Source organism: Peromyscus californicus, unplaced genomic scaffold, assembly GCF_007827085.1.
Source record: "Peromyscus californicus insignis strain IS unplaced genomic scaffold, ASM782708v3 Scaffold_11__1_contigs__length_118956290, whole genome shotgun sequence".
Taxonomy (NCBI): domain Eukaryota; kingdom Metazoa; phylum Chordata; class Mammalia; order Rodentia; family Cricetidae; genus Peromyscus; species Peromyscus californicus.
The window spans coordinates 42683288-42709052 of NW_026294402.1; the positions used below are offsets into that span (position 1 = coordinate 42683288).

Sequence of the window (25765 nt, forward strand, 5' to 3'; positions counted from 1 at the left end):
AGAGGCAGGTACTATCCATTCTTCAGATGATGTAGAAGTTACAAAATTTGCCAGCACAAGCTGAGCTGTGGTACCTCATGCCTTTAATCCCAGCACTTCGGAGGCAGAGGCAAGTGGATCTCTGTGAGTTTGAGGTCAACTTGGTCTATAGAGTGAGTTCCAGGACAGCCAGAGCTGTTACACAGAGAAATCCTGTCTCAAAAAAACCAAAAGAAAAAAAAGTTACAAAATTGCTCAAGGATATGAAACTGTTAAGAGACAAAGCTGGGATTCATCCCATGATGTTCAGAGCCCAATCTCTTAGCACTAGGATGCTCATGGTTGTATTAATTTATTGACTGATGTATCTGATATCCATTTATCCATCCGGCCATTACTTACCAAATGGCTCTGATAGTCAAAACAATTGAGCCAGGTATTTTACCAATTAAAGGAAAAAAATCACATTTATTTACGTGTGTGTGTGTGTGTGTGTGTGTGTGTGTGTGTGTGTGTGTGTGTGTGTGTGTATTAGTCAGAGAACAACTTCGGGAAATCACTTCATTCCTTCTACCATGTGAGTTCTGAGGAATCAAACTGAGGTTCCTAGGCTTAGTGGCAGGCACATGCAACCACTGAACTATCTCACTGGCTTCCAGCCAGGATTTTTATACACAGAGAAAAACAACCATAAAATGTATTCCTGAAAGTGTATCTAATGAACATGTTCTCTGTGGACAAGCTTTATCTTCAGATCAACCTATCCAGTTCCATCTTCTCCCAATTTTGTCTTGCTTGTAAGTCCCTAGCCAACTTGCTCAGATCTGAAATTATTCCTGAGATCAAATGCTTCTGTTGACCCCACTCTCCACCACAGATCCAGGAGAAAGTCTACAGAAAACACCTGCAGTCCTGATTAATGCAACATGTTTAATTAATTAAAGTAAGAAAAAATTTTAAGATAAAGTTTCCTCCACACAGACTGGTATGGTGCCAGGGCAGAGAAAGCAGGAAAGTGCCCTCCAGGGCCTATATTAAAAACTTATACCTAGGTTTATTGTCTCCAACCCTTTGTGCCTCAAAGGCATGTGACATTGTCTTTAGAGTTACAAATGAGAAAACAAATTTATGACAGTCAAGTGACTGGTGGACCTCAAACTCATTGAGCAGCAAAGACTGAATTTCAGTTGAGGAAGGCTTAACCAGTTGATGATAATACCATTCCCCCCCACACACCATCCCAGATGCCTCAAAACTATTAGCTGGGACAATGGTGTGCAGGAGCCGGCCACAGCATCAGATCTGATCACATGCATGACTTCCTGAGTCCACAATCAGGATTTCATCTTGAAGTCAGCCGTAAAGAGAGTTTCCACAGAAATTGGCAGAGGACAAAAATGGGGCTTTGATGTCTTCAAAGTTGGCTGTGGGACATTAACCTGGGAGATGGAGGGTGGTTATATAAGTGGGGTTTGGGGTAACTCTGGAGTTGATCTTCATGGTAAAGCCAAAACGAGTTAGAGAAGAGTCATCCTCCTAAAAAAGGAGAACCATCCTGGTAGCACCCACACTCACCGGCCTCAAAGAGTTCTGAACCAACAGTCAGAAATGGTGCCTATGAGGGGGCAGCGGGTAAATCTTTTGGAACTTACCAGTAATATTCTTTGCTTTGTTTCATTTTTATGAAATTTAAAAAGTGATTCTAAATTTATTTTTGTCTCTGTCTTTTTAAGAACATGCTAACAGCCTAGATCTGGCCAGTAGCCAGTAGTTACCTGACTTCCAGTGTCAATGAGCACCAAGAGATGAAGAACAGCAACAAAAGAAGCTGTTGAGTCCACATTTTATTAGTGAAGGCATTCTGCTGATTAGTTGGTAGAACACTTCAATCTAATGGTTTAAAGTATGTGAGATGGTTAATTTTGATGGTCATCTTGATTGGATTAAAATACTCAGGGTATTAGTGAAAGTGGGCTTTGGGTGTGTGGTAAGAATGTTTTCAGGCTCTGCAAGATGACTCGGTAGATAAAGGTACTTACTGCCAAACATGAAGACCTGACTTTAGTCCTCAGAATCCATGTAGTGGAAGGAGAGAACCAACTCCAGCAAATAGTCCCATGAGTTCACACAAACACCATATCACACATACCCCTACTCCCACACATAGACACGAAAGAATATTTTAAATAAATAATTAAAAAAGTTTTTAAGGCAATGTTTTCAGAGATTAATGGAGAGGGGAAGAATTCATCCTGACTTCAAGTGTCTCCAGTGGCGAGGGCCAGGACTGAACAGGAAAGATACCTGGACACTGGCATTCTTTGTTCTCTTCTTTCTGTCAAATCTGTCAAAATGTGAGCAAGGAGTCACCTATGGCCACAGACAGAAGCTGGTCCTCCTGCTTCCGGGTCCTCATGCCTCCCTGCCATGATGGACTACATCCCTTGAATTATGAGGCAAAATCAACATTCCCCCCATGTGGTTGCTTCTTGTCAGGTGTTTGGTCAAACAATAGGAAGAGTAAGTAACACACACACTATGGAATATTGAAACACCATCAGCATATGCCTTAGGGCACATAATCAAGAGGCAGTAGCCTGACACCAAACTGCCTTCAGATTGGGCAGGCCTTTTTGACCACAGAGATTTTGCATGGCCCAGCAGGGAACACATCTTGCGGGCAGAGCTGAACTTCGGGTGCAGTCAGAAAGGCACCACATTGTCCTTACCTTGATTTCTCTGCATACTTCCAGCAAATATTTGCAAAGTGGTACAGAAGTCTCTTTTCCCAGATCTCCCCTTGCAAAGAGGACATGATAGGTCTTATTCCTAAGGTCTGGCTAATTACAACAGAGATGAGTTAAGGTTCAGAATACACATCCACATACAGCCTTCATCATGTCTCCTCTCTTCCTCGGGTAGCTTTTTCTATGAAATGTAGTAGAAAGGATATGAAGACCAGGTTTAGATCCAATTATCAAAAGTAAAGATGGGATGGCAAGTAATAAGACTGTTGATAAAGCTTGGATTTTGAACTCTCTGTCTTGACTGGCACTTCTAATGCCCTTTCTGGGGCATCAGATGGTGAGGACTCACTCAAATGGGGGCTTAAGATGAGTACCAGGGGGCAGATGGGTGGGGTAAGTGTGCCTGTATAAGTTAACTGTTTGACCTGAAGTTAAGAAGAAAGAAAATTCTTTAGATGTTGATTTCTAAATTGCTCCCATTGCAAGTGCCAGGATGTATGAGTTAGAAGAGTGGTAAGTACAGATTCCCATGCACCATCCAGAAAAACTCATTCAGTTGGTCAGAAGTTTGGTCTAGGTGTGTCTATATATCTTAACATCTTCTTGACCAATTAAGCATACATACTCAGAAAGACAAATATCACATTTTTCTGTAGAATTGTGTGTGTGAGAGAGAGAGAGAGACAGAGACAGAGACAAAGACAGAGAGACAGAGAGAGAGATAGAGAGAGAGAGAGAAGGAATACATGTAAGGGAGGGAGAGGACCTTGGGGAGAGAAGGAAGAGTATGCAGAGGATATTAGCAAGGTACTATGCTATACATGTGTGAAAAAGCCATATAGAAATCCATTATTTTGCACACTAACTTAAAAATTAATTAACATAATACTAGCTTCTCAGTCATGAGTATTCAAGCACTTGAGGGAGGCTAACTCTGAAAATGCCCTTCTGGGAAAAAGACAAAGCATGGCCTGCAGTTGCCGACTGGCTATGGGAGATGTCTTGTAGTAGCTCTCAAACAAAAACACTTCAACACATTCTGTAAGTTTAATTATAATATTCTTGGTTTCTCTATATTCTCCATAAAATTGCTTTCTAAAGGTGGCATATGAATCACAAAGTCTGTTTTGTTTACTAATCTTGACTACTGGTATACTGGACTATTGTGGTCTCCATAAACATTTTTATACAATGTTTTTTTCTGTGTAAATTTACATTGTATTAGTGACTATTATATAATCTTACTAGTAAACAAACAAAAAGCTTAAGAGGGGGCTGTTGTATGTAAAAGCAGCTGGAAACATTAATTCAACTCTAACTTTAACTGTAAAGAGTCTCTTTTCAAATCAAATATTAAGTGTGGTGGCTTTGTGCAACTAAGAAAAATGAAAAAGTGCAGAACAACCACAAATCCAACAAATAAATCTTCTTGGGCACTTAATCTACTTGCCCCTTAGGTATTGTTCTTGTAAAACTTTACCCAGTAGCTCGTACAGAAGAAGAAAAATACTTTGCATCTACATTCCTCCCTTCGCTTTTGGCGATTAAGTCTGGCCACAGGGTGTGCATATGGTCTAGGCTTGATAATCAAAATAATCCATCCCCCTGGCCAGTGGTCCCTGGCTCCAACATGGACATGTGACCCAGACTGGGAAAGTCAGTCTTTCCCTGTGACTTTTATCTATATTTATGCGTGACGAGAGAGTTCTGTTGCTCTGGAATCCCAAGTCATGGGGTTCATATAACCCTTCTTCTGCCACAAGCAACAAATCTTTCTGAAAAGGGAAGCCAAAAGAAAACTCCCATGCTAAGACGTGCGGCAGGAAAGAAGCCTGACAATGTCTGTTAAGCATCAGCACACATCGGCACACAGCATCCCTCAGCTTCTCTGTCTCCTTGCTGATGAGCTAAGTCAGGGCTTGCCATCCTCTTTCGGCTGGTGGGAGGCAGATCTCTATCTCTGTATGAGAGCTTTATCATCTACAGAGGACTAAAGCTATCAACCGTTTTTATATCATCGTTAGACAAACGACAGCCACTGCTCTGCTGAAGCAATTTGCCTTTCTCCAGAGCAAGGACAAGATATTGTCTGCCAGTACAAAACGATGAATTTTATATATCAAGTAAAATAAAAAAAGACTGCAATTCCCCAAGTATTATTTGCCCTTGCATTCATGACGATGGGGAAAGATACAACCACTGAAACCACTGGCCCACAGAAAGACAATGACACATACCGTTAATGTTACATCAGAAGGAACTCCCATAAAATTCTGGTATCAAATTATACTGTTACACAAACATAACGTCCATGGCATATAAAGTGAATGAAAGTGTGTGGACTAGAACATATTTGCTTCATATGGTGGAAATGATTGATATTCAGTGCATGAAGGAATTCCTGATTCCCATGCAGCATGTAAAAGAGTTTGAAGTGCTTGCTGGCTTTTTTGCATTCAGCTGTCACTGAAAAGTTCTACTGTACAAGAATTTTCATGTAAGTTACTTTGCGATCCGTGGAGTAGACTGAAAAGGGACACTGGGATTGTTCTACCACTACAGCAGCTGCGTGTCCAGCGAAGATGTGTACCTGAATGCAAATGCCTATGTTCCTTTATCATCAGGGAACGCCTCAGTTTAAATTACCCGAAGCTAATGGGAGTGAAAGTGTCAGGTTGTCAACAGTCACTGAGCAACTAAAGCCACTTGACTTCAGTGGGCTAGACAGAGAAACAACACACTCGATTTCTGCATTTAGGTTTGTCTGCTACAAAGCAAAACCGTGTTTGAGACTAATTCTTTATTATTATAGTAAGACATACAACATTAAATGTGTCATCTCAACCATTTCTAACTGCTGTCCAGTGCTATTAAGTAAGTTTATGTTATTGCAGCATCAGTCTCCAGAACTTTCTCCTCTTACAATGCTGAAGCTCTATACCCAGAGAGTATTTGGACCTCCTCCCAGCAATACCTTCTTCCTGTATCTCCCCAGTAATACCTTCTTCCTACTTCCTGTATCCCCACAGTAATTACCTTCTTCCTACTTCCTATATCCCCCCAGTAATACCTTCTTCCTACTTCCTATATCCCCCCAGTAATACCTTCTTCCTACTTCCTGTATCTCCCCAGTAATACCTTCTTCCTACTTCCTGTATCCCCCCAGTAATACCTTCTTCCTACTTCCTGTATCCCCCCAGTAATACCTTCTTCCTACTTCCTGTATCCCCCCAGTAATACCTTCTTCCTACTTCCTGTATCCTCCCAGTAATACCTTCTTCCTACTTCCTGTATCCCCCCCCAGTAATACCTTCTTCTTGCTTCCTGTATCCTCCCAGTAATACCTTCTTCCTACTTCCTGTATCCCCACAGTAATTACCTTCTTCCTACTTCCTGTATCCCCCCAGTAATACCTTCTTCCTACTTCCTATATCCCCCCAGTAATACCTTCTTCCTACTTCCTATATCCCCCCAGTAATACCTTCTTCCTACTTCCTGTATCTCCCCAGTAATACCTTCTTCCTACTTCCTGTATCCCCCCAGTAATACCTTCTTCCTACTTCCTGTATCCACCCAGTAATACCTTCTTCCTACTTCCTGTATCCCCCCAGTAATACCTTCCTCCTACTTCCTGTATCTTCCCAGTAATACCTTCTTCCTACTTCCTGTATCCCCCTAGTAATACCTTCTTCCTGCTTCCTGTATCTCCTCCCATAATACCTTCTTCCTGCTTCCTGTATCCTTCCAGTAATACCTTCTTCCTGCTTCCTGTATCCTTCCAGTAATACTTTCTTCCTGCTTCCTGTATCCTCCCAGTAACACCTTCTTCCTACTTCCTGTTCCTATAATTTTTGATTGCTATAACTAGTTCAGAAGTGTGAAACCATACAATACATATTTTTGTATGTATTTGCTGAGCTTAATATCAGTGTTCATCTATATATACATTGTCCTTTTTAAGGACTGCATAATATTCTGCATATATATATAGATATAGATATAGATATAGATATAGATATAGATATAGATATTCAGATATGTAACAGGCTTTCTTTTAGCCACCAACCAGCTCCCAAATCATGACATGGAGACTTCTTATTAGTTTTGAATGCTTGGACTTATCTTAGCTCTTATTTCTTGCTAGCTCTTATAACTGAAATTATCCTGTTTCTCTTCATCTACATTTTGCCTCAAGGCTTTTTACTTTTCTTTCTTTCTTTCTTTCTTTCTTTCTTTCCTTCCTTCTTTCTTTCTTTCTTTCTTTCTTTCTTTCTTTCTTTCTTTCTGTCTGTCTGTCTGTCTTACTTTCCTGTGTCTCATATTTGGCTAGCAGCTGCCTGGCTTCTGGCCCCAAGTATGTCCCACTCATTCTCCTCCTTCATCTCCTCTCTTCCTAAATTTCTCCTCCTACTTAATCTCACTGACTACCAGCCCCGCCTATCCCTCACCTGCCTAGCTATTGACCATTCAGCTTTTTATTGGCAAGATGAAACAAATGCAACACATCTTTACATAATTATACAAATGCAGCATAAACAAATGCAACACATCATTAACAAAGGCAGCATAAACAAATGAAACACATCTTTACATAGTTAAAATAATATTCTACTATGTAGAGAGATATATACAGAGTAAACACAAATGATGGGTGGGCAAGGAGCTCTTCATGTTCTCTTCTCAGGCAACACTCAGCTTCTTTGTGTTTGGCCGCAATGAACAGCAACAACGGGCAGGTGGGAACAGCGCTCTGTGTCACATCCCCTCATGTTTATCATCTACAAAGGACTAAAGCTATCAATGGTTTTTATACCATCCTTAGACACACCAAAGCCACTGCTCTGCTAAAGCGTGTTTTCCGGGCCTTGGTGGCAGGACCCTGAGATTTAACAGTGTTAAAGCTTCAGTGTAGGTGTAGGAAGTTGAGTTCTTCAGCCAGTATCATGGCTTCCAAGTAGCTCTAGGTATCAGCAGTCCTCGGCTCTAGGTGGCAGCCAGTGTTACAGGTCATGTGCAGGTCTAGAACACAGGGATTCCTTAGGCCTTAACACTGGCCAGTGCTACAGGTTTTAGCCTAAAGTCTGAAACCCTCGGTCCTAAAGACTTGAAGGCTTTTTATAACTTTCAAGTGGCCATGGCCTGCAGTCTCTCCTCTCTGGCTCCTTGTAGCCTTTTACTCAGCTTCAGTCTCAGCTTTCCACGCGCTCTCCATGGCCCTGCTTCCTACTCTGGCCACTCTTGAATGGTTCAACTGCTTCCTCTTCAGCTAGCTATCCGGTAGAGCTCCCATAAGTCTCTCCGCTAACCCCGTCACTCTGCTATCCCTGCCACTTCTTTCTCTCTGTGCCCACACTACTGAAAGTGAGCGAGAAAAGATCACTTGGAGAGGAGCCTTTTATCGAGCCTGATGCTACGACACCAGGGAAGGTGAACACTAGAGAGAGTCTCTCGGCTGACTCCTTTAGAGCCCAAGCAGCCTGCTTGTATCACAGCCAAACTGCAGCCGCTTGTTTTAGACCATCACAGTCGTGTCTCTTAGAATCAGCCACAGTCATCAAGATTAATATTTTGACCAATCACAGCTTTGCCTTTTTAGCACCACTTATGCTCATTCCCTTTCAGCCAACCAGGGAAAGTGCTCCCTTCTGATCTAGTTGGAAGTGACTGTATATCATCGAGGTTTCAAAGGTTGGCGATACTAAGTCTGACATAAGGGATTTCTGATGGCCCTGGCTGAAGTGGTGATTTCCGGAGCTGGGACAAACAGCTGTGATTGCTAGGTAGTTTTCTCAAGGTGTCCACAATGTTCCAGATATCTGGGGCTGTCATGGTGGTAGTCCCGCCATTTGACTGACAATTCATTTGCTCAAGGTACCAAAGGCAAGATAGGAGACTCGAACTGCCCATCCTTCGATGTTCTTGTTATTACAGGAAAATGAACATGAACAGAAGAGTTTGCCATACATAAACAATGTACCATGAACACTAACAGGACTTTTAACAGTGCTTAATGCCTGCCTGCTCAGTACCAGGGAGAGGTAGTTCCCCTTACTGGTCTCACAAGTCTCACAAGCACCTTGAGACCTTGCATTGAATTCTTCTGAATAGGAATGCAGAGTTCGCAATATCATAAAGACGTTTTACTTTAATTTTTAAAGGAATCTCCATTTTTCCCAATGGCGGCACTGTTTTCCATTCTTACCAACAATGCACAAGGGCCTCCACATCACATCCTCACACACATCTGCTCTTTCCATAGCAGCCATCTGGATGGGTAAGAGGGCCATCTCATTGTGGTACCGAAACACGTTTCCCTCGTGACTAGTGGTTTTGAGCGCCTTTTCATGTGTTTGTGGTCCATTTGTATGTCTTCTTTGGAGGATAATCCGTTCATTCTGTTGGTCTTTTTTTAATCCATTTGCTGTAGTTCGTATCTAGAATGTCCTCTAAAAGCCTGGTTATTTCCATCTTGAAAATGTAGCCCCCAACTTGTGGCTCTCCAGGGAGGTGGTGGAACTTCTTTCAGGAGTTGGGCCTAATGGAAGGTGACAGGGGGGCTATGCTCTTGAAGGAGATACTGGGACCCCCCTCCAGAGGGGCGGCAGCTTTCTGGACTACATACTCTTGCTCCATCACGACTCCACCTCACCAAAGGCCCAGAGAGCAATGGGTCTAAGCAACCATTGACTGAAACCTCTGAGGATCTCGATTCTGCCACCAAAGAAATCCGCAATAACCCCCCTGTATTAGAAACTCCACAGGAGCAGATAGAAGGATCACACCATTCAAAGGCAGACTCGTGGCAAATTAGCACCTGAGAAATTTGACCTATCTCCGATGAGACAAGTGACCACACAGTACCTAGCCCCAACTGCTACATCAACAACATGGCTCCTCCACCTAAGACTCAGGGAACATGGTGGGAAGAGGTGGGAAGAAAGATTATAAGAGCCAGAGGACTAGGAAGTCTAATATGAGATTGTGTCTCCTAGAAATGGTGGGGAAGTTACACCCGTGATACCTAAACAAGACCCAAACAATGGCAATATTAATAAGCATGCTAACAGGAGAAGGGGCGGTTTCATAGGGTCTTACCCTTAAAGTAGTTTTTGTCTAACTTTATTAGTTCTTATCAGTGTTTTTCAGAATCTTCAGGATTTTCTAAATATAAAACAGTGTCTTCACTAACCAATGACAGCCTTATTCGCTTCTTTTTCTGCGGTCTGGTATTTCTTTTTCCTTCCTAATTTCTCTTACTAAAACTAGTAGTACTCTGTTAATGTAACAGTGTCTGTGAAGTTCAACAATTTCTGTGTTGTTCCTGGCTTTAGAAACTGAACTTTGAGTTCTTTTCAACTGAGCATAATTTTTCCATGACGTTTTTCATCCTGCTTCCTTGAGGTGACTTCCTACTGTTAAGAACTGGAATGTTTTTCTCGAAAAGGGATGTTGACTTTGTCAAGTGCTTGCTCCTTGTCTGTTGAAATGCATCCTGTCCCTTTGTCCTCTGGTCTGTTAACAAGGTGCCCCCAAAAGCTGACTGACTTTCATAGGTTTAATCATCTTCCTGTCCAAGCATAACCCTCCTCCCCCTTTCTTCCTTATGGTGTGTGGTCCTTTTTTTTTTTTTTTTGTATAGTTTTGGAGCCTGTCCTGGATCTCACTCTGTAGACCAGGCTGGCCTCCAACTCACAGAGATTCGCCTGCCTCTGCCTCCTGAGTGCTGGGATTAAAGGCGTGCGCCACCACCACCACCACCACCACCACCACCACCACCTGGCGGTGTGGTCCATTTAATGAGTTGCTGAACTCAGTTTTCTAGGAAACACCCAAAGGGTTTTGAATATGTGTGCGGGGGGGGGGGGGGGGGGGGGGGAATGGCTGCTAGTTTCCTCCCCCTGTTGAGAACCTGTCTGGCTTTGTATCTGGGTAAAGCTAGCCCCCTGAAGTGAGTTTGGGGGTGCCTCTTCCTCTTCTGTTCATTGGAAGAATTTGAGAAGAATTGATGTTCGTCCTCTCAATGTTTGGCGGGTTTTCCTGTGAAACCAGCTAGTCCTAACATTTGTTTATGCGCAAGTCTCACTGCCCTTCCAGTTACAAGTGTTTTGGAAGTTTTTATTTCTTCATGATTTAACCTTTATAGGTTGTGTATTTTCAGAAATTTCTCAACTTTCTCGGAGTTATAGAATTCACTAGTACATAACTGATTTTAAATAATCATTCTTTAAAGGTTTTATTTATGTGTATGAGTGTTTTGGCTGTCTGTGTGAAGATACACCATGGATGTGCCTGATGCCTACAGAGGCCAGAAGGAGGAATCAGATCCCCTGAACTGGAGTTACAGATGGTTGTGAGTCTCCATGTGGGTGCTTGGAATTGAACCTGGGTGCTCTACAAGAGCATCCACAGCCCTTATCACTGAGCTCCAGAACATAACTGTTTGTAGTCATCCTTTATAGGCCTTATTTCTGGGACATCAGTTCTAATGTACTCTTTTCCATTTCTAATTTTAGCGCACTCTCCTCTCTCTCTCTCTCTCTCTCTCTCTCTCTCTCTCTCTCTCTCTCTCTCTCCCTCTCCCCCCTCTCTCTCTCCTGTCCTTTAGAAGGTTTTTGTTGTTGTTGTTTTACATTTTCAACAAAAGCAATTTACTTTTTTGAGCTTTTTGTTATGTTTATTCTACACTCTATCTCCTTGATCTCTCTCTTAAACTATTTCCCTCTCCTTCTGCCTACTTAGGGTTAGTTTCTTCTTTGTCTAGTTCTTTGAGGTGTGGAGTCAGGTGGTTGACTGTCACATTTCCTTCTAGGACCTCCCTTTTACTACGGCTCTCCTTCTGCTCCATACACTTGACCTGATGGGGCTCCCTCTTTGTCTCAGATAGTTTGAAAATCCCCCTGCGTATGCCTCTTTGACCCACCAGTTCTTTAAAAGGACACTGTTAACTTCTACATGGCATGAGATGTTTTTCCCTTCTGCTATTGATTTCTAGTTTCGTTTCACTCCATTGTGCAGAAATGGGTTTTCAAAAAAAGCTTGCTAATAACAGTAAAGGGTATTTCTATGAATTCAAATGACTTGCTCAAGTCATTATATGTTAACAGCATAATCAATATCTACTGTAATGTAAAGCTATCACTTCAAGGGTAGAACACTATGAGCTATTTAGAGCCAAGGATTTCTTTTAAAAGAATAAATAAGTAAATGACTTAAAAGTCAAGAGTTTTCCACCAACATCTGATAGCTTTTTTTAAATTCAGTATAAAAAATTTGAACTATCACTATATTGATTAATTGATTGACTGATACAGCAGGGTCTTATAGCCCAGGCTGTCCTCAAACTTGCTATGTAGCCAAGGATGACTTTACACTCCTGACCTTACTGCTGCCATCTCCTGAATGCTGGGATTACACGCATGTGCCACCATGGCCAGCTTACGTGGTGTTTCTGATCAGAACAGGACCTCATGCCTGTTAGTCAAGCAACCTCCCAAATGAGCCCTTTCCTCAGATCACACTGGATTTGTTTTTGAAAAACACTCAAATATTCTAACAAAATATGAAAAACACCATCTAAAGAAAAATTTAAGCAAACACCGCTGTGGTACAGGATCCCTTACTGCTGTGGGTATTGATTCCCCGGAATGTGACCAGGGCTCCTAAAGAACAACTGAATTGAGTTTTAATCTCAACAATGACATGTGACTATGTCTATCATGTGATACAGCACAGCTGCAGAGGGAGAGAAGTAGTAGTTATTCAGGGAGGACTAAAACTAGAGGATGCAGGCTGTTCGGTGAGAACTGGGGTCTGTAGAAAGCCTGTTGTGAGTAATTTAAGGAAACTCCGTTGCATTTGAAGAAACAGAGTAAGGAGACTAGAAACCAAATCACACCAAAACTCCAATGAAGGAATTTGAGCATGTGTGTGAAGATGGAAACGTAAACAACTAATGACATGATGTTTGGAAGAGCAACAAGGTTTCTATCGAAGCTCCCTAGGGGAAGAATGAGAACCTATCAGGAGCTCAATTCAAGAGTAAGTTTTGAGGGCCTTGGGAGATGCTTAGTTAGTAAAGTGCATGTTTTGCAAGTGTGAGGACCTGAGTTCCATTCCTCGGAATCCTTGTTTTAATGGTGTAGTGATATATGCTTACAATTCCAGTGATGGTAAAGCAGAGATTGGAACCTCAACCATATTGAAAGCAGAAAATGGAAGACACCTGACAGACATCCAAGGTTGCCCTTTTACACACACACACACACACACACACACACACACACACACACACACACACACACACGGGAAAAAGAAAGGACAAGACCCAGAGGACCTGAGATTAGTTCCTAGTCTAACATTAGGCAGCTTACGCCCACCTGTAATTCCGGCTCCAGAGGATATAACACTCTTTTCTGGCTTCCTTGGCACTTGTGATTATATGTACACACCCATACACCCACCCACACAATTAAAAATAAAATCAATCTGAAAGAAAGAAAATTTGATTTTTGTATTTTTATTGTCACTTGTTTCGAGTCTAGTCCAAAGATGTATGACCGGACCATTGTGTTAATGTAATAACATTATAGTTTTACTTCTTTTCACACACAAACACAACCCAAACTTGGGAATTATCCTTAATAAAAATATACCAAGTCTTGAGAAGTAGATAACTGTGTTTTCTGTCAAGAGAAAGTCTCTAGGGTGAAGCTTATGAAGTCTTTTGAGGTCCCTGGAAGGACTCCCATATCACACTTCTTGGGTCAGCTAGAATCAGAATCAAAGCTGGTTTTTGTTCAGTGAGTTTGCAGGATTTGGACTGTGGCTGTAGAACTACAGTGGAGTCGAACAACTGCTTATCAAATCTTAAGGAATTTTTCTAAGCAAGAAGACTACTATTGTGGTCCTGAAATTTTTTCTTCTATGCATTACATTTTCTCTGATCAGATCACTTAAGCTATGTGTTTCTGGACTGCACCTTCCTTTAAAGTTAGGATAATGTTGGCTGGAGGGGTAGCTCAATGGTTAGGAGCACTTTCCACTCTTTCAGAGGACCAGAGTTCAGTTCCCAGCACCCACATTGGGCAAGTCACAACCTGTAACTCCAGCTCCACAGAAGCCCTTTCTGGCTTTTGCAGGCATCCTCGAACATACCTGACATTACTAACAGACACACTCACCAATACACCAATACATAAATAATAAAAAGACACTTTAAAAAATAAGAAATGGATAATGATGATTTACTATTTAAACATCAAGCTTAGAAGTGGAAACACGCCTTTCAATGTGCATGCCTCTTCACAGCGTCATGATATACAATGCCCAAAAGACAAAAACAAACTAAATGTTCATCAACAAATAAACAGATAAACGAAGTGCAGTACATACATAGAGAGAAATGATATTCACTCTTTAAAAAGGAGGACATCCGCGTACATTTGATATGGGTGAACCTTAAAGACATTGTGTCAAGTAAAATAATCCAGACATGAATTCACATGAATTTTATTATTTCATTTATATGAGATGTCTAAAACAGTCAAATTCATAGGGGAAGAAAATATAGTTGTAGATGCCAGGGGCTGTGGGTCGGGGAAGTGGTGAGTGGTTATTTAATAAATAGGTTTGCTATTTCTATTTGGGATGAAGAAAATTGTTCAAAATGGATTAAAATGATGGTGGTGTGACATAGGACTTCATTAGCACCACTGAGTTATAGGATTGAAAATGGTTTGAATGGTAAATTTCATGTTATGTACACTTAACTATAATTCTCAATATTCCTTTCTTCATAAATTTGATTGCATTGTCTGTGCAGTACATATGAGATTGGAGAGAGCAGGGGTAGGAAGGGCTAGAGATGTTTTCTGCACCTTAAGATCCTCTAGCAAATGTAGGTTAAGAACATAGCGACTTGACCTGCAACCACGTTGTCAGGTGGATGGGTGTTCTCACTGCAATATGCAATGGTCATGTCCCAAGCATCAATAATACCCACGTTAAGGTCCCTGAAAATGTCCCTTAAAATAAGATTCTGAATGTTTCCATGGAAGTCACTGAATATCTCTGCATTTTCACTTACTTCTCTGATATTTTCGGTCTTAATTATCACCTTGGTCTCTGGGCTTCGTAAGAACAGTCTCTCTATGGCCTTTCTGACATTGATGACCCTACGGATGAAAATGTTGATGGGAAAGGGTCTGAAGTGTTGGCCCAAACTAACAACAATTGCTGTGCGACTGTCTCCTGCCACCTGGTCAATTTCCCGAGGGATATAGTTGTCATCTTTCAAAGAGTACAACGTTTGAGTAACAAAGGGATGGCTGTGTTTTTTCCACTGTATCAAAATATGTTGTTTAATATCCAGAAGAACATGAGTTTGAAATAACCCAGCTCCATGCAGGTCAAAAAATGTCAGGGCTGTTGGGAAACAAATCAACAAATCTCTTAATAAAAAGAAATAGCATAATTTGAAAATGCACACAATCTGTAAAACTCTGACCATGATTACTTCTAACTGAACAATGGTACTTTTACAAGGCAGAGAATTTTTATCAGATGCCTTAAAACCTCCACAAAATTTTGAAATTTGTATCAGAATATATAAATAGTGTCTATGATTAAATAACTAAATAATAACTTTTATTAAAACTTAAAGCCTGGGGCTAGAGAGATGGCTTAGCAGTTAAAAGCTGTTCTTCCAGAAGACCCAGATTAGATTCCCAACACCAACATAGTCACTTCTAACCAACTGGAACTCAAATTCCAGGGGATCTGATGACCTCTTCTGGTCCCCATGGGCACTGCATTCACATGGTACACAGACTATATATGCAGGCAAAACATCCATAGATGTCAAGAAAAAGAATTAATAAACCTTTTGTAAAAATAAAAACAGCTTAAAGCCAGAAGTTTGGCATATTGACAGTAGTAATAAAATAAATATCAGAGAAGAACAAAGAATTCTAATTATTATTATTTAAAATGCCCCAACAGTTGACTATAATTTCAAATTAAAAATAAAACATACTTTTTGCAGCTTTTTGTAAGTAGTACACCCATTGACGCAGTGTGGAATCACCCATGAGGTAAATCAGTTTTCTTGTCAAGCAGTTATTTATGTCTTGCATCTCACTGAACTCATTCTGTTTGCAAAATGTTGAAATCCATCTTCCTTTGAAAATATAGCCACTAGGGAAAGGAGTCTTCATTCCAATTTGACATTTCTTTTTCTTGATTTCATTCCCTAGCAATAAATAATAAAAAATCCCAGACTCAGTAATTTTTATTATCAGAAAATACTTGAAATATTGCAAATACTTCCCTCATCCTCTTCTCCCTCTTTTTCTTCCATCTTTGTTTTATTCTCTAGATCGGCCTCCCTTTCTTCTACAAATATTTATTTAACAAAATCATGTTCAAGGGGTGAATAAAAAGCTCTCACAGGGTAGATGCTCTTAGAGCAGGGATCCCTTTTCTCTTGAGCCTTTGCAGTATTTTCCTGGGATCTACCTTGTCCCCAGAGCCATTTAGAGGTGAGACAGTAAACTGAAGCTGGGAAGAAACTGTAGACAGGGCTCAGGTCCAGATGAATATTTCAACAATTACATTGGCTTTGGTGAAACGTCAAGTCTCCTTATTCTCAAGCTGTTAACTCATGAAAGAGCTTAAACACACTTGGGAAATAAGAGGCCTACACTGTTTGTGCCAAAATTATGATTTCTGGTTAATAATAATAACACTTGAAATATTCCACTGTGCCTAAGACTGAACATAACATCCTCACTGTGGTCTGCTGTCTGCTGAAAAACAACAGGACCATGATTGCCTTGTTCTGAACACTCCACTATTGACATAGCCTGGCTGTCTTCATCAACTCATACTGAATGTTCCACCTGGGTAGGTGGACTAGTTAGCTTTAACTCTCCATTTGACACAGAGTGAAATAACCTCTTCTAGAGGACCTAGGTTCAATTCCTAGTGCCAACATGGCAGCTCACAACTGTCTGTAACTCCAGTTACAGGTGATATGACACCCTCACACAGACACACGTGCAGATGAGAAACCAATGCACATAAAACAAAAAAAATCTTAAAATAAATATATTTATAATTAAAATTTTTCCATGAATAAAATTCCTTCTTTAAAACCCAAGGTAGCTCATTTGTCCCAGAAAATGAGAGCTCAAAATGTTTAAGGCAGAATAAATATGGCTCAAATTAATGCAGTTGTTTACAATAGCAAGTTGTGAATACAGTGTCAGGAGCACACTGAACTTACTGTTACATGGCGAGACTTTGATGGCCAAATTCTTTATCACTTCAACTGCCATGTTGAACCTTCAAGAAATAGGAAAATAAGTTAGCCTAACATCTATCCAGATCTTTAAAAATGAGTATCTGGTTTAGATGGAGTGAAGCACTCTTAATTCTCTGCAAGTGGTTGTTGTTGTGATTGTTATACATTTAAGATGTTCTGATGAAATAAATGGGTCAATATTTTAGAAAATGGTTTCTCTATTCATGGTGGGGGAATCTGCAAATCCATGGTGTCACTTATCATCTATTTGCAATCAACCAAATCTATCTATCTGTCTGTCTGTCTACTCAGCCTCCAATTTTAGCTCTCAAGCATGACCAACCTGATGCTTCATGAATCCCAAGATAGAATGTGGCCCAAAATATATACAGACCACAACACCATATCACAGTATTCCAGGGTTGGGCACTCATGTATGACTGTCTAATGCCAGCTATGTTCTTTACCTTTCCACCTGTAGTAATTCAAGGCCTCACCAAACTTTTTCTGGCATAGTGCTTCTCCAATTGAAGAGCCTCACTCTCAGAATTTCTGATTCACTTGTTCCAGGTCAAGTTCAAGAACTTGGTTTTTTTTCACTTCTTGGGTGAAGCTGAAGCTACTGATCCAAGGACATCACTTTGAAAACACTAACCCAGCTTATTATATTACCTTTCTAGTCCTTTTGTTGAGCCCAGCCTACTTTATTATCCTATACAAAACCTTTATATGACTTTTCCTCAATGGTCTATAGAATAAAGACCAGGCCACCTACAGCCTTCTAAACATATCTACCTCTCTGGCTTCTTCCTCACCCCCTTTTCACCTTCCCAAGTCCACTGGGAGTCTCCTTTCCATGGTCTGATATCTCCTTGAGAGTAGGAATGAGGTCACTCTTGTTTGCTCTAATATTCCGAATATCTAGCCTAGTAAGCACCATCTCCAGGTATCACAATTCAACTGGTGACTGTATCTCATGAAATCAAATTCAAATTTTATAAAGAATGGTGGAAGGTAGGATTCTCCAGAGCCAGAGCTGGGGGAAGGTAGGAAGTGCAGAACCAGCACTGCAGAAAGTTCCCAGAAAGACACAGGGATCATTTTCCAACACTCAAGGATTGCTCAAATCCCAAGAAAGGAGTCAAGTGAGAAGAATGTATCGTACAGCTTAGCATGTATTATCCTTCAGCTAGCCCAAGTAAGATTAAATATAGTAAGAGAACAAGACCTGGCCACCTTGTCAGTTTGGTTCCAAAGGCCAAATTTGATAGTGTCTTAAAATATGTGTTGCTTCCTTAAATGTATTCATTTTGATGTATCTTTTAAAATAATTACATGTGGAAGCATTACATTTTAGAAAAATGCCTATAACATTAATATACATTTGCCAGTCACTTGGGGACCTTGGATTTTCTGAGGCATAACCAGGAGACTATGCCAAGATGGGTCTTCCTACTGAGGCTTAACGAAGTCTACCTTAAGAAAGGTTGAGATGTAGCCAGTGAGAAAGGCAGAAATGACACACAAATGACCCCTACTCTGAGAGGAAGAGATGGTTCTGAGATAGTCAAGACAAGAATACCTCTTCCTGTGTCCTCATGATCATTTTTCTTTTTTTCTTTTCTCTTTGTAACTTTAATTTTTGTTTTATTTTATGTGTGTGCATGTTTTTTCTACATGTATATCTGTGCCCATGAAGGCCAGAAAATAACATTGGATCCCTGGATCTGGAGTTCTAGATGATTGTGAGCCACCACGTGGGTGCTGAAACATGAATCCAGATCCTCTGAAGAGCATTAAGTGCTCTTAACTGCTAAGCCATATCTCCTCCAGCTCCATTAATGATCATTTTTTTTAAATTAAAAAAAAAAAATTGAAAAGGCCCAGTCTCTTTTACCTGACCCAGAAGATAAAGGTGTGGATTATCCCATGCATTTTTTTTGGTGTGTGGGGGAGGAACAAGTAACAGTGGGAAAGGGGGAGAAAGGGAGTCTTGTAGGTAGAAAGAGTTCTCACATTTGAACTTGAATTTCCAGGATTCTGTTCTGTCCAGTTTGCTCTCCTGGACACATATCATGAAAACAAGGCCTTCTAACAGCAGTAGTTCCCAGACTGTGGACCTGAAGGCTCTTAAAATGAGTCATCAGTTTAGCCTGGAAAGTATTAAATCTGGTTTAATGGACACAAAATTCAAGTTTCTGAGAAAAAAAAATGATTCTGTCATTTTCAGGTTACATTTTACTTGTTATTGCATTCAGCACAGTCACTGAGACCCTCGTTTGTTTGTTTGTTTGTTTTTGTTTGTTTGTTTGTTCAAGACAGGGTTTCTCTGTGTAACTTTGCGCCTTTCCTGGAACTCACTTGGTAGCCCAGGCTGGCCTCGAACTCACCGAGATCCGCCTGGCTCTGCCTCTTGAGTGCTGGTCTTAATGTCACTGAACTAAGCCCGTGGCCCTCAGTGGCTCCCTGCCCCATAGATGACTTCAGAGGCTCTGCCTGCCTTACTACCAGTTCCTGAAGTCCCCAGCATGCTCTTGCCCTGGGCCCCTCCCACTCTTGAATAGTATTTTCCCCTTTGCTCACAGGGCTTGGCCCCTTACTTTGTTTGGGTTGCTGCTCTAGACAGCTCTTATTTTATTATTTACTAGTAAAATTTTTATTTGGAAAAGACCAACTTCTTTGGCCAAAATAATAAGATAAAGGGGTTTTTATTTTTCAGATTTTGATCAGGAGAAACAGGAATGAAGTTGAAGAAAGGATTGAAGGGGAAACATGATCATGGAGACATGGTGGGGAAGAGAGTATCTGACCCGATTATTATTTTAAAGTAATGTCAATGTCATCTTTGAATCCATTACCCAGGGATTCCTGCTACATATTTACTTACTTGCCCATTGTCTTTTTGTCTTACGAGAATGACCACTCCCTAGAACTCTGTGTGGGATGTACAAAGTGCTCTTTATAGACTGATTGAACGAATGGATGCATGGACATGGAAAACACATTCTCACAATTCTTCCTTCTCAGAACATGAACAGTATAATGGCATGTTGCGAAAGAACAGCATGCAGTTGGAACAAAGGACTAGCCCTTCTCGCTGTGACACAGAACACTTCCTGGAAACAACAGCAAGTAATCCAGGGCTTGGGAATGCAAATTGTGAAATAAATGTTCAGCTTGATTGACAGAGAGGAAAACAGCATGAAGAGTGCAAACAGGTTAGAGACCTAATTCATCTTTAGAGCTGTGCGGCCATAGCAATGATTTCAAGCAAAGAAGCGCTGATACGTATTAATATTATATATGTGCTTTAGAAACATGAGGGAGGACACAAAGAACAGCCCCTGAGATCACTGACAGAGTCTAATTGAAGTCTGATGAGAGCTCATCCTAGAGAGAGGCAACAGTGACAGACAAAAATGAGTGGGTTCAGGAGACAGTTCAGAGGTACAATTTATAGGATTTGATGATCGATTGGATTAAAGGGTAAAGTAAACCGAGAAATGATCCTACTCATTTAATTAATAGTATGTGCGACAGTATTTCATGAATACATTATAGGCAATACTGGTGCATAAAAAGAGTTACTGGAATTACCTTCCACCATGGAAAACAAGATGTATATACTTGTGTAAGGCACTTCACTGCTGTGTTCCTTTCAGCCAGGGGTCCCAGAGGTCACCCAGGATGCCTGCTGGGCTACCTCTGGAGGATGGACCTAATTATGACTTAGTCCACACTAACATGACAGTTTGGTTAGTCAAATTTAATATATTCAACAGTTTGGTCAGATCCAAAGTCTATCTTTTGGTAGCCCTTAATGAATTTGAAGCCATGTTTACCTCTGGAAAAGTAGGTGTTCCTTAGTGCTGAGGTAGGAGACATTACTATTCTTGGTTTTCATGTGGGTCAGAGCCTCGCAGGGAACATTTGGAGGCTTCAAGCAATAGAAGGCTTCGTTATCCCGAGCATCCAGATATTGACACTGCTCGGCATCTGTGTTTAAGGTCAGGCCACATTTAGTGAAAACAGGGGAGGTGCCATTAAGAAACTGGCCAGTAAAGATTATTCTATCATAGCCTTGGTTCCTTGCTCTCCAGAGAGCTGACACCCCTTCACTGGAATGCATTAGAAGAATAGACAGGGAGACCGGGCCCTCCCAGAACAGAGTGAAGCTGACAAGGTAGGTGCCATTGTTGAAGTCTGTCACCTTTCCAGAAGCACCTGCTTTCAGGCCTGGGGAGAATATCCTGGTTCTCAGGAAGTCCCCACCATACTCCTTCCTGTGACCAAAGTGGTCCTTGGCTACCAGCAGGACATCCAGCTGGTCACCTATGCAGTATTTGCCACGAGGGTTGAGGATGGTGGCCGTGCTCTCTTTGGCGCTGGTGGTGGTGCTGAGGTTGGCAAAGGGTCTGGGTGGGATCTGCTGGTTTAGCTTCTCCAGGATGTCCATGACCATCAGCTCCACCTCTGCTGTTGGGGCTGATGTGTTCGGAAGCCCTTCGGAGTGCAAAAACTCCTTGAAGATGTGCCATTGTCTCAGAGTGATGGGGTTGTTAAAGCGAAACAAAAACTGAAGTATTGAAAGGACACATTTACTAACAGCAGTTAAGAAAGCTTGCTTTCAATATCAATTAGTATGACCCATTTTATACCTTTCAGTATGATAAAATTACCTGTTAGAAATCAATTCTAATTCGCTTTCAGTTAGGGAATGAGAGGGATTGATTTTCACATAGTGTGACCACTGCTGCCAGCAGATGCTTTCTTTCGGAATCATTGGCTTGAAATTAAGTAGGTATAATAAATATGTATTTCATTGTTGAATCTAAATTTTGTCACCTTACTATCCCTTCATCTATCTTTTCTTTATGAAAATCATCTCCCTATATTGTACAAAATCTGGAAAACAAAGCAAATATGTCAGATTATTTTCTCACTTTAATTTTATTTTATAGTACTGTATGTTTTATGGTCCCTCTGTTATCTCTCATTTGTATTTTTTACTAAGTTGCAATTGCACCAAATATATAGTCTTAACACATTTTTGCAACTGTACTCTATACTATAACTATTTAAAGCTTGCTAAATAATTTTTGTGATCTTTATTTTTATTGAGTTTGTTCTATCCCATCAAGAAAACACCATGGGCCTTGGGCCCTATGATATTAGATAGCCATAATATATTTACTTTTTATCATTGTACATAATGATTAGATATATCCCAGATTTTCGTGTATAGAATTACCTTTTTATGGTAGGTTCCTGGGAATGAAATTACACAATCACACATTACTGAAGTAAGTACCAACCAGTCAAAGAAGGTGACATTTTTGACTGCCAAATACGTTCTTTCTTTTTCTGAGACAGGGTTTCTCTGTGTAGCCTTGGCTATCCTGGAACTCACTCTGTAGACCAGCCTGGCCTCAAACTCACAGAGATCCACCTGCCTCTACCTCCTAGGTGCTGGGATTAAAGGCATGAGCCACCATGCCCAGCTGCCAAATATGTCCAAAAGTAAAATTTTAAATTGTCACCAGCAACATATATGACTAACTTTCATGCTACACCTGTCTCATTGGTCATTACAGCAGACAAATTAGAAGAGTTATAGCTAATGACCTTTTTCTAGAATGCCAAGAGAAAGATTTAATTGAATGAAGTATTTACTTACCAGTCAATAAATGCCACTGTAAGCATCTGAATGATGAATTAATGGAAAGAAACTGTAACCCCCAATTTCAGATCCTTTCAGGTCTTGGGAGTCTCGCTTGCCTACAGAGGTGTGTATTTACCCAACAGGTTCCTGTGACAGCAGGTTGAAATGGCACAGAGGGGCCAGGGTCAGAAAGCTACTGTGTTTGTCCACTGGGTCATTTGAGTTTTGCTTTTTAGTAGCCTCAACATGCTATTTCATCTGTTTTCAAATAGTTTTCTGGTACAAAGTAATTATGGAAAAGTAACTGTATGGCATCATATATGTCATAGAATCAGTTAGCTGCCCAATTGAAAGAACCATGAAGACTCCATCTTTGTTTAATGACTTTGGATGACTGCATACTCAGCCAGAGAAGGGGGTTATCCTCACATATCTCAGAAGACTAAATCTCTCTCCCCAAATCTATCAGTTTAAATATTTTGGGCTAATTGTGGAGTATTGTCAGCAAAACTACTTGAAGATTTAACAGATGAAGTTGGAATTTTGCTACTGTACAAAATTATACTTATTCTAATATCTGTGTTTCAAATTTATTTTTATTTGAATACTGTTTACTGATATATTTTCTCTTTTAAATTGTCTATTTTCCACATCTAATTTTTTCATTTAAGTTTTAATTTTTTTATTTCAGTTGCTATCAGATTGTCATATGATAGCCATTTTAATTTGTAGTCCCTTCAGGGTTGGGTTTTTTTTGGGGGGGGGGCTTTGACATTTTAAATTTAGTATAATGGTGTGTGTATGAGGAGTAGTTGAGGCACAGTGCATGTGGAGGTCAGAAGACAACTTCATGGAGTCAGTTCCCTCGTTCTTCTTTTAAGTACAGTTCAGGGATTAAACTCAGGTCGTCCAGTTGGTGCAGCAAGCACCTTTTCCCACTATCTTGCCAATGGCAGTCTCTCAGTCTCACAGAAAAATATTATTCTTTTCTAAAATTGCTTGACATTTTAAGACAAATTTAATGTTCATATTTGAAGCCTTGAACAATTGATTGGTTTCTACCATTTGACTGTTCCTTCATACTTTCATTTTCTAAATATTAAATTCTATTTTTAAATATTTTATTCTTTTGGCCATTCACATTTCGTCATGTGTATTAAAAGGTATGTCTTGGGGCCAGCAAGATGGCTCAGCAGATAAAGGCACTTGCTGCCAAGCCTGATGACTGAGTTCAAACCCCAGAATCCATTGTGGAAGGGAAGAACTGTGCCCCACAAGCTGACCTCTAACCTCCATATGCAAGCTGTGGCATGCACAAGCACACTGAATTTTAAAAGGCAAAACAATTTTTACAGTATGTTTACCAAAATAGGTTCACTCTACTGGTCATTCTGATGAAGATGATGTGCTATTTTAATTTATCTTAATAATAATGGAATTGATTATTGCTAATATATTACAAAAGGAAGATACAAAAATGTTGTTTACAACAATTTTCTCAGGGAGCCAAATGTACAGAAATTAACAAACATGTGGACTTATGCAGTAGAATATTATTTTAAGGTGTGTTACTTTTGTTTATGTTGCATTTGTTTAACTCTGTGAAGCTGTGTTACTATGCCTGTGTAAAACACCTGATGGTCTAACAAAGAACTGGCCAATAGCAAGGCAGGAGAAAGGACAGGTGGGGCTGGCAGGCAGAGAGTATAAATAGAAGGAGAAAATTGGGGAAAGATCTAAGATCTAGCAGCCAGAGAAGGAAGACGACTCCAGAAGCCAGCCACCTAACTACATGCACAGCAAGTCACGAAGTAAGAGATTTACAGAAGTTAGAGAAAAGGAAAAGCCCAGAGGCAAAAGACAGACTGGATAAGTTAAGTTAAGGAAAGCTGGCTAGAAACTAAGCCAAAAGAGGCCAGGCATTCATAATTAAGAATAAGCCTCTGTGTGTGTGTGATTTATTTGGGAGCTGAGTGGCGCCTCCCCAAAAAGAGCCTAACAACAACAACAATAGACATACCTTATAGGAGACAATTTAGCAAATATGAAAAGACACCATGGGAAAAGAGATTGAAATAAATTTACCTGAGACAGTTTAGAATGGTTTCATAGAGAGAAAAAGATGGGGACTGATTACTTAAAGCTTACTGAGGTAGCAAAAACATTAAAAAAAAAAAAGAATTTATTATTTTTTTTATTTTTTGAGACAGGGTTTCTCTGTGTAACTTTGTGCCTTTCCTGGAACTCACTTTGTAGACCAGGCTGGCCTCAAGCTCACAGAGATTCGCCTGCCTCTGCCTCCCAAGTGCTGGGATTAAAGGCGTGCACTACCACCGCCCAGCGAATTTATTTTTTTTTAATTGGCAAAGGGTATGTGTATGTTGATAATGTATAATGTGATGTTTTGATATATGTGTATGTTGAGAGATAATTAAATCAAGCTAACTAACATACCCATCATCTCACATTTATCTTTTTGTGTGAGTGAGAACATTTAAAATCTTTAACAATTTCAGTTCCATGATATATTATTGTTAGCTAGTCATCTGCTAGACAACTGACTCCCTGGAATGTATTTGTGTAGATGCTTTGTACTCTGTGACCAACATTCCCTCATCTCCATTAGCGTCCAGGTTGTAGCCCCTGCTCTCAGCTATTCTACATCTAAGTTCAGTTTTTTAAATTGTGACTACAAGTGAGATAAGGCAGCGTTTGTCTTTTTGGATCTGGCTTGTTTCACTTGGTATGTCTTCCATTTTTAACCGTGTGTGTGTGAGAGAGAGAGGGAGAGAGAGAGAGAGAGAGAGAGAGAGAGAGAGAGAGAGAGAGAGAATGATTTTGTCCATTCATTCCTTAATGGATATTTGGGCTGATGGATGCTTAAGTTGACCTTGTCTGTTATGAAACTACCTGAAAGTGTCAATGCTGAATCACATAATAATTCTATTTTTTAATTTTGAAAGATTTATTTTATTTTTAATTATGTGTGTGTGTGTAGGCATGAGTACAGGTGCTCTTAGATGCCTGAAGAGTGTTGAATCCCTTAGAGACTGATTATGAACTATCCAGTGTGAG

At 40.4% G+C, this 25765-nt stretch overlaps 2 protein-coding genes across 22 annotated transcripts in view; one reads left to right on the forward strand and one right to left on the reverse strand.

The window, feature by feature from the left end:
- LOC128123226 (NXPE family member 4) overlaps nucleotides 1–25765 on the forward strand; it is a 236310-nt gene that overhangs the window by 140611 nt on the left and 69934 nt on the right. The window lies entirely within an intron of this gene.
- LOC128123219 (NXPE family member 2-like) overlaps nucleotides 13954–25765 on the reverse strand; it is a 45294-nt gene continuing 33482 nt past the window's right edge. For both annotated transcript variants that reach the window (XM_052759404.1, XM_052759393.1), the window contains exons 3-6: nucleotides 20871–21604; nucleotides 17011–17069; nucleotides 15760–15975; nucleotides 13954–15149 (exon numbers count right to left, since the gene is read on the reverse strand). In XM_052759404.1, coding sequence (XP_052615364.1) covers nucleotides 14614–15149; nucleotides 15760–15975; nucleotides 17011–17069; nucleotides 20871–21604 — 1545 coding nt within the window. In that variant the 3' untranslated portion in view covers nucleotides 13954–14613. The remainder of the gene's footprint in view (nucleotides 15150–15759; nucleotides 15976–17010; nucleotides 17070–20870; nucleotides 21605–25765) is intronic.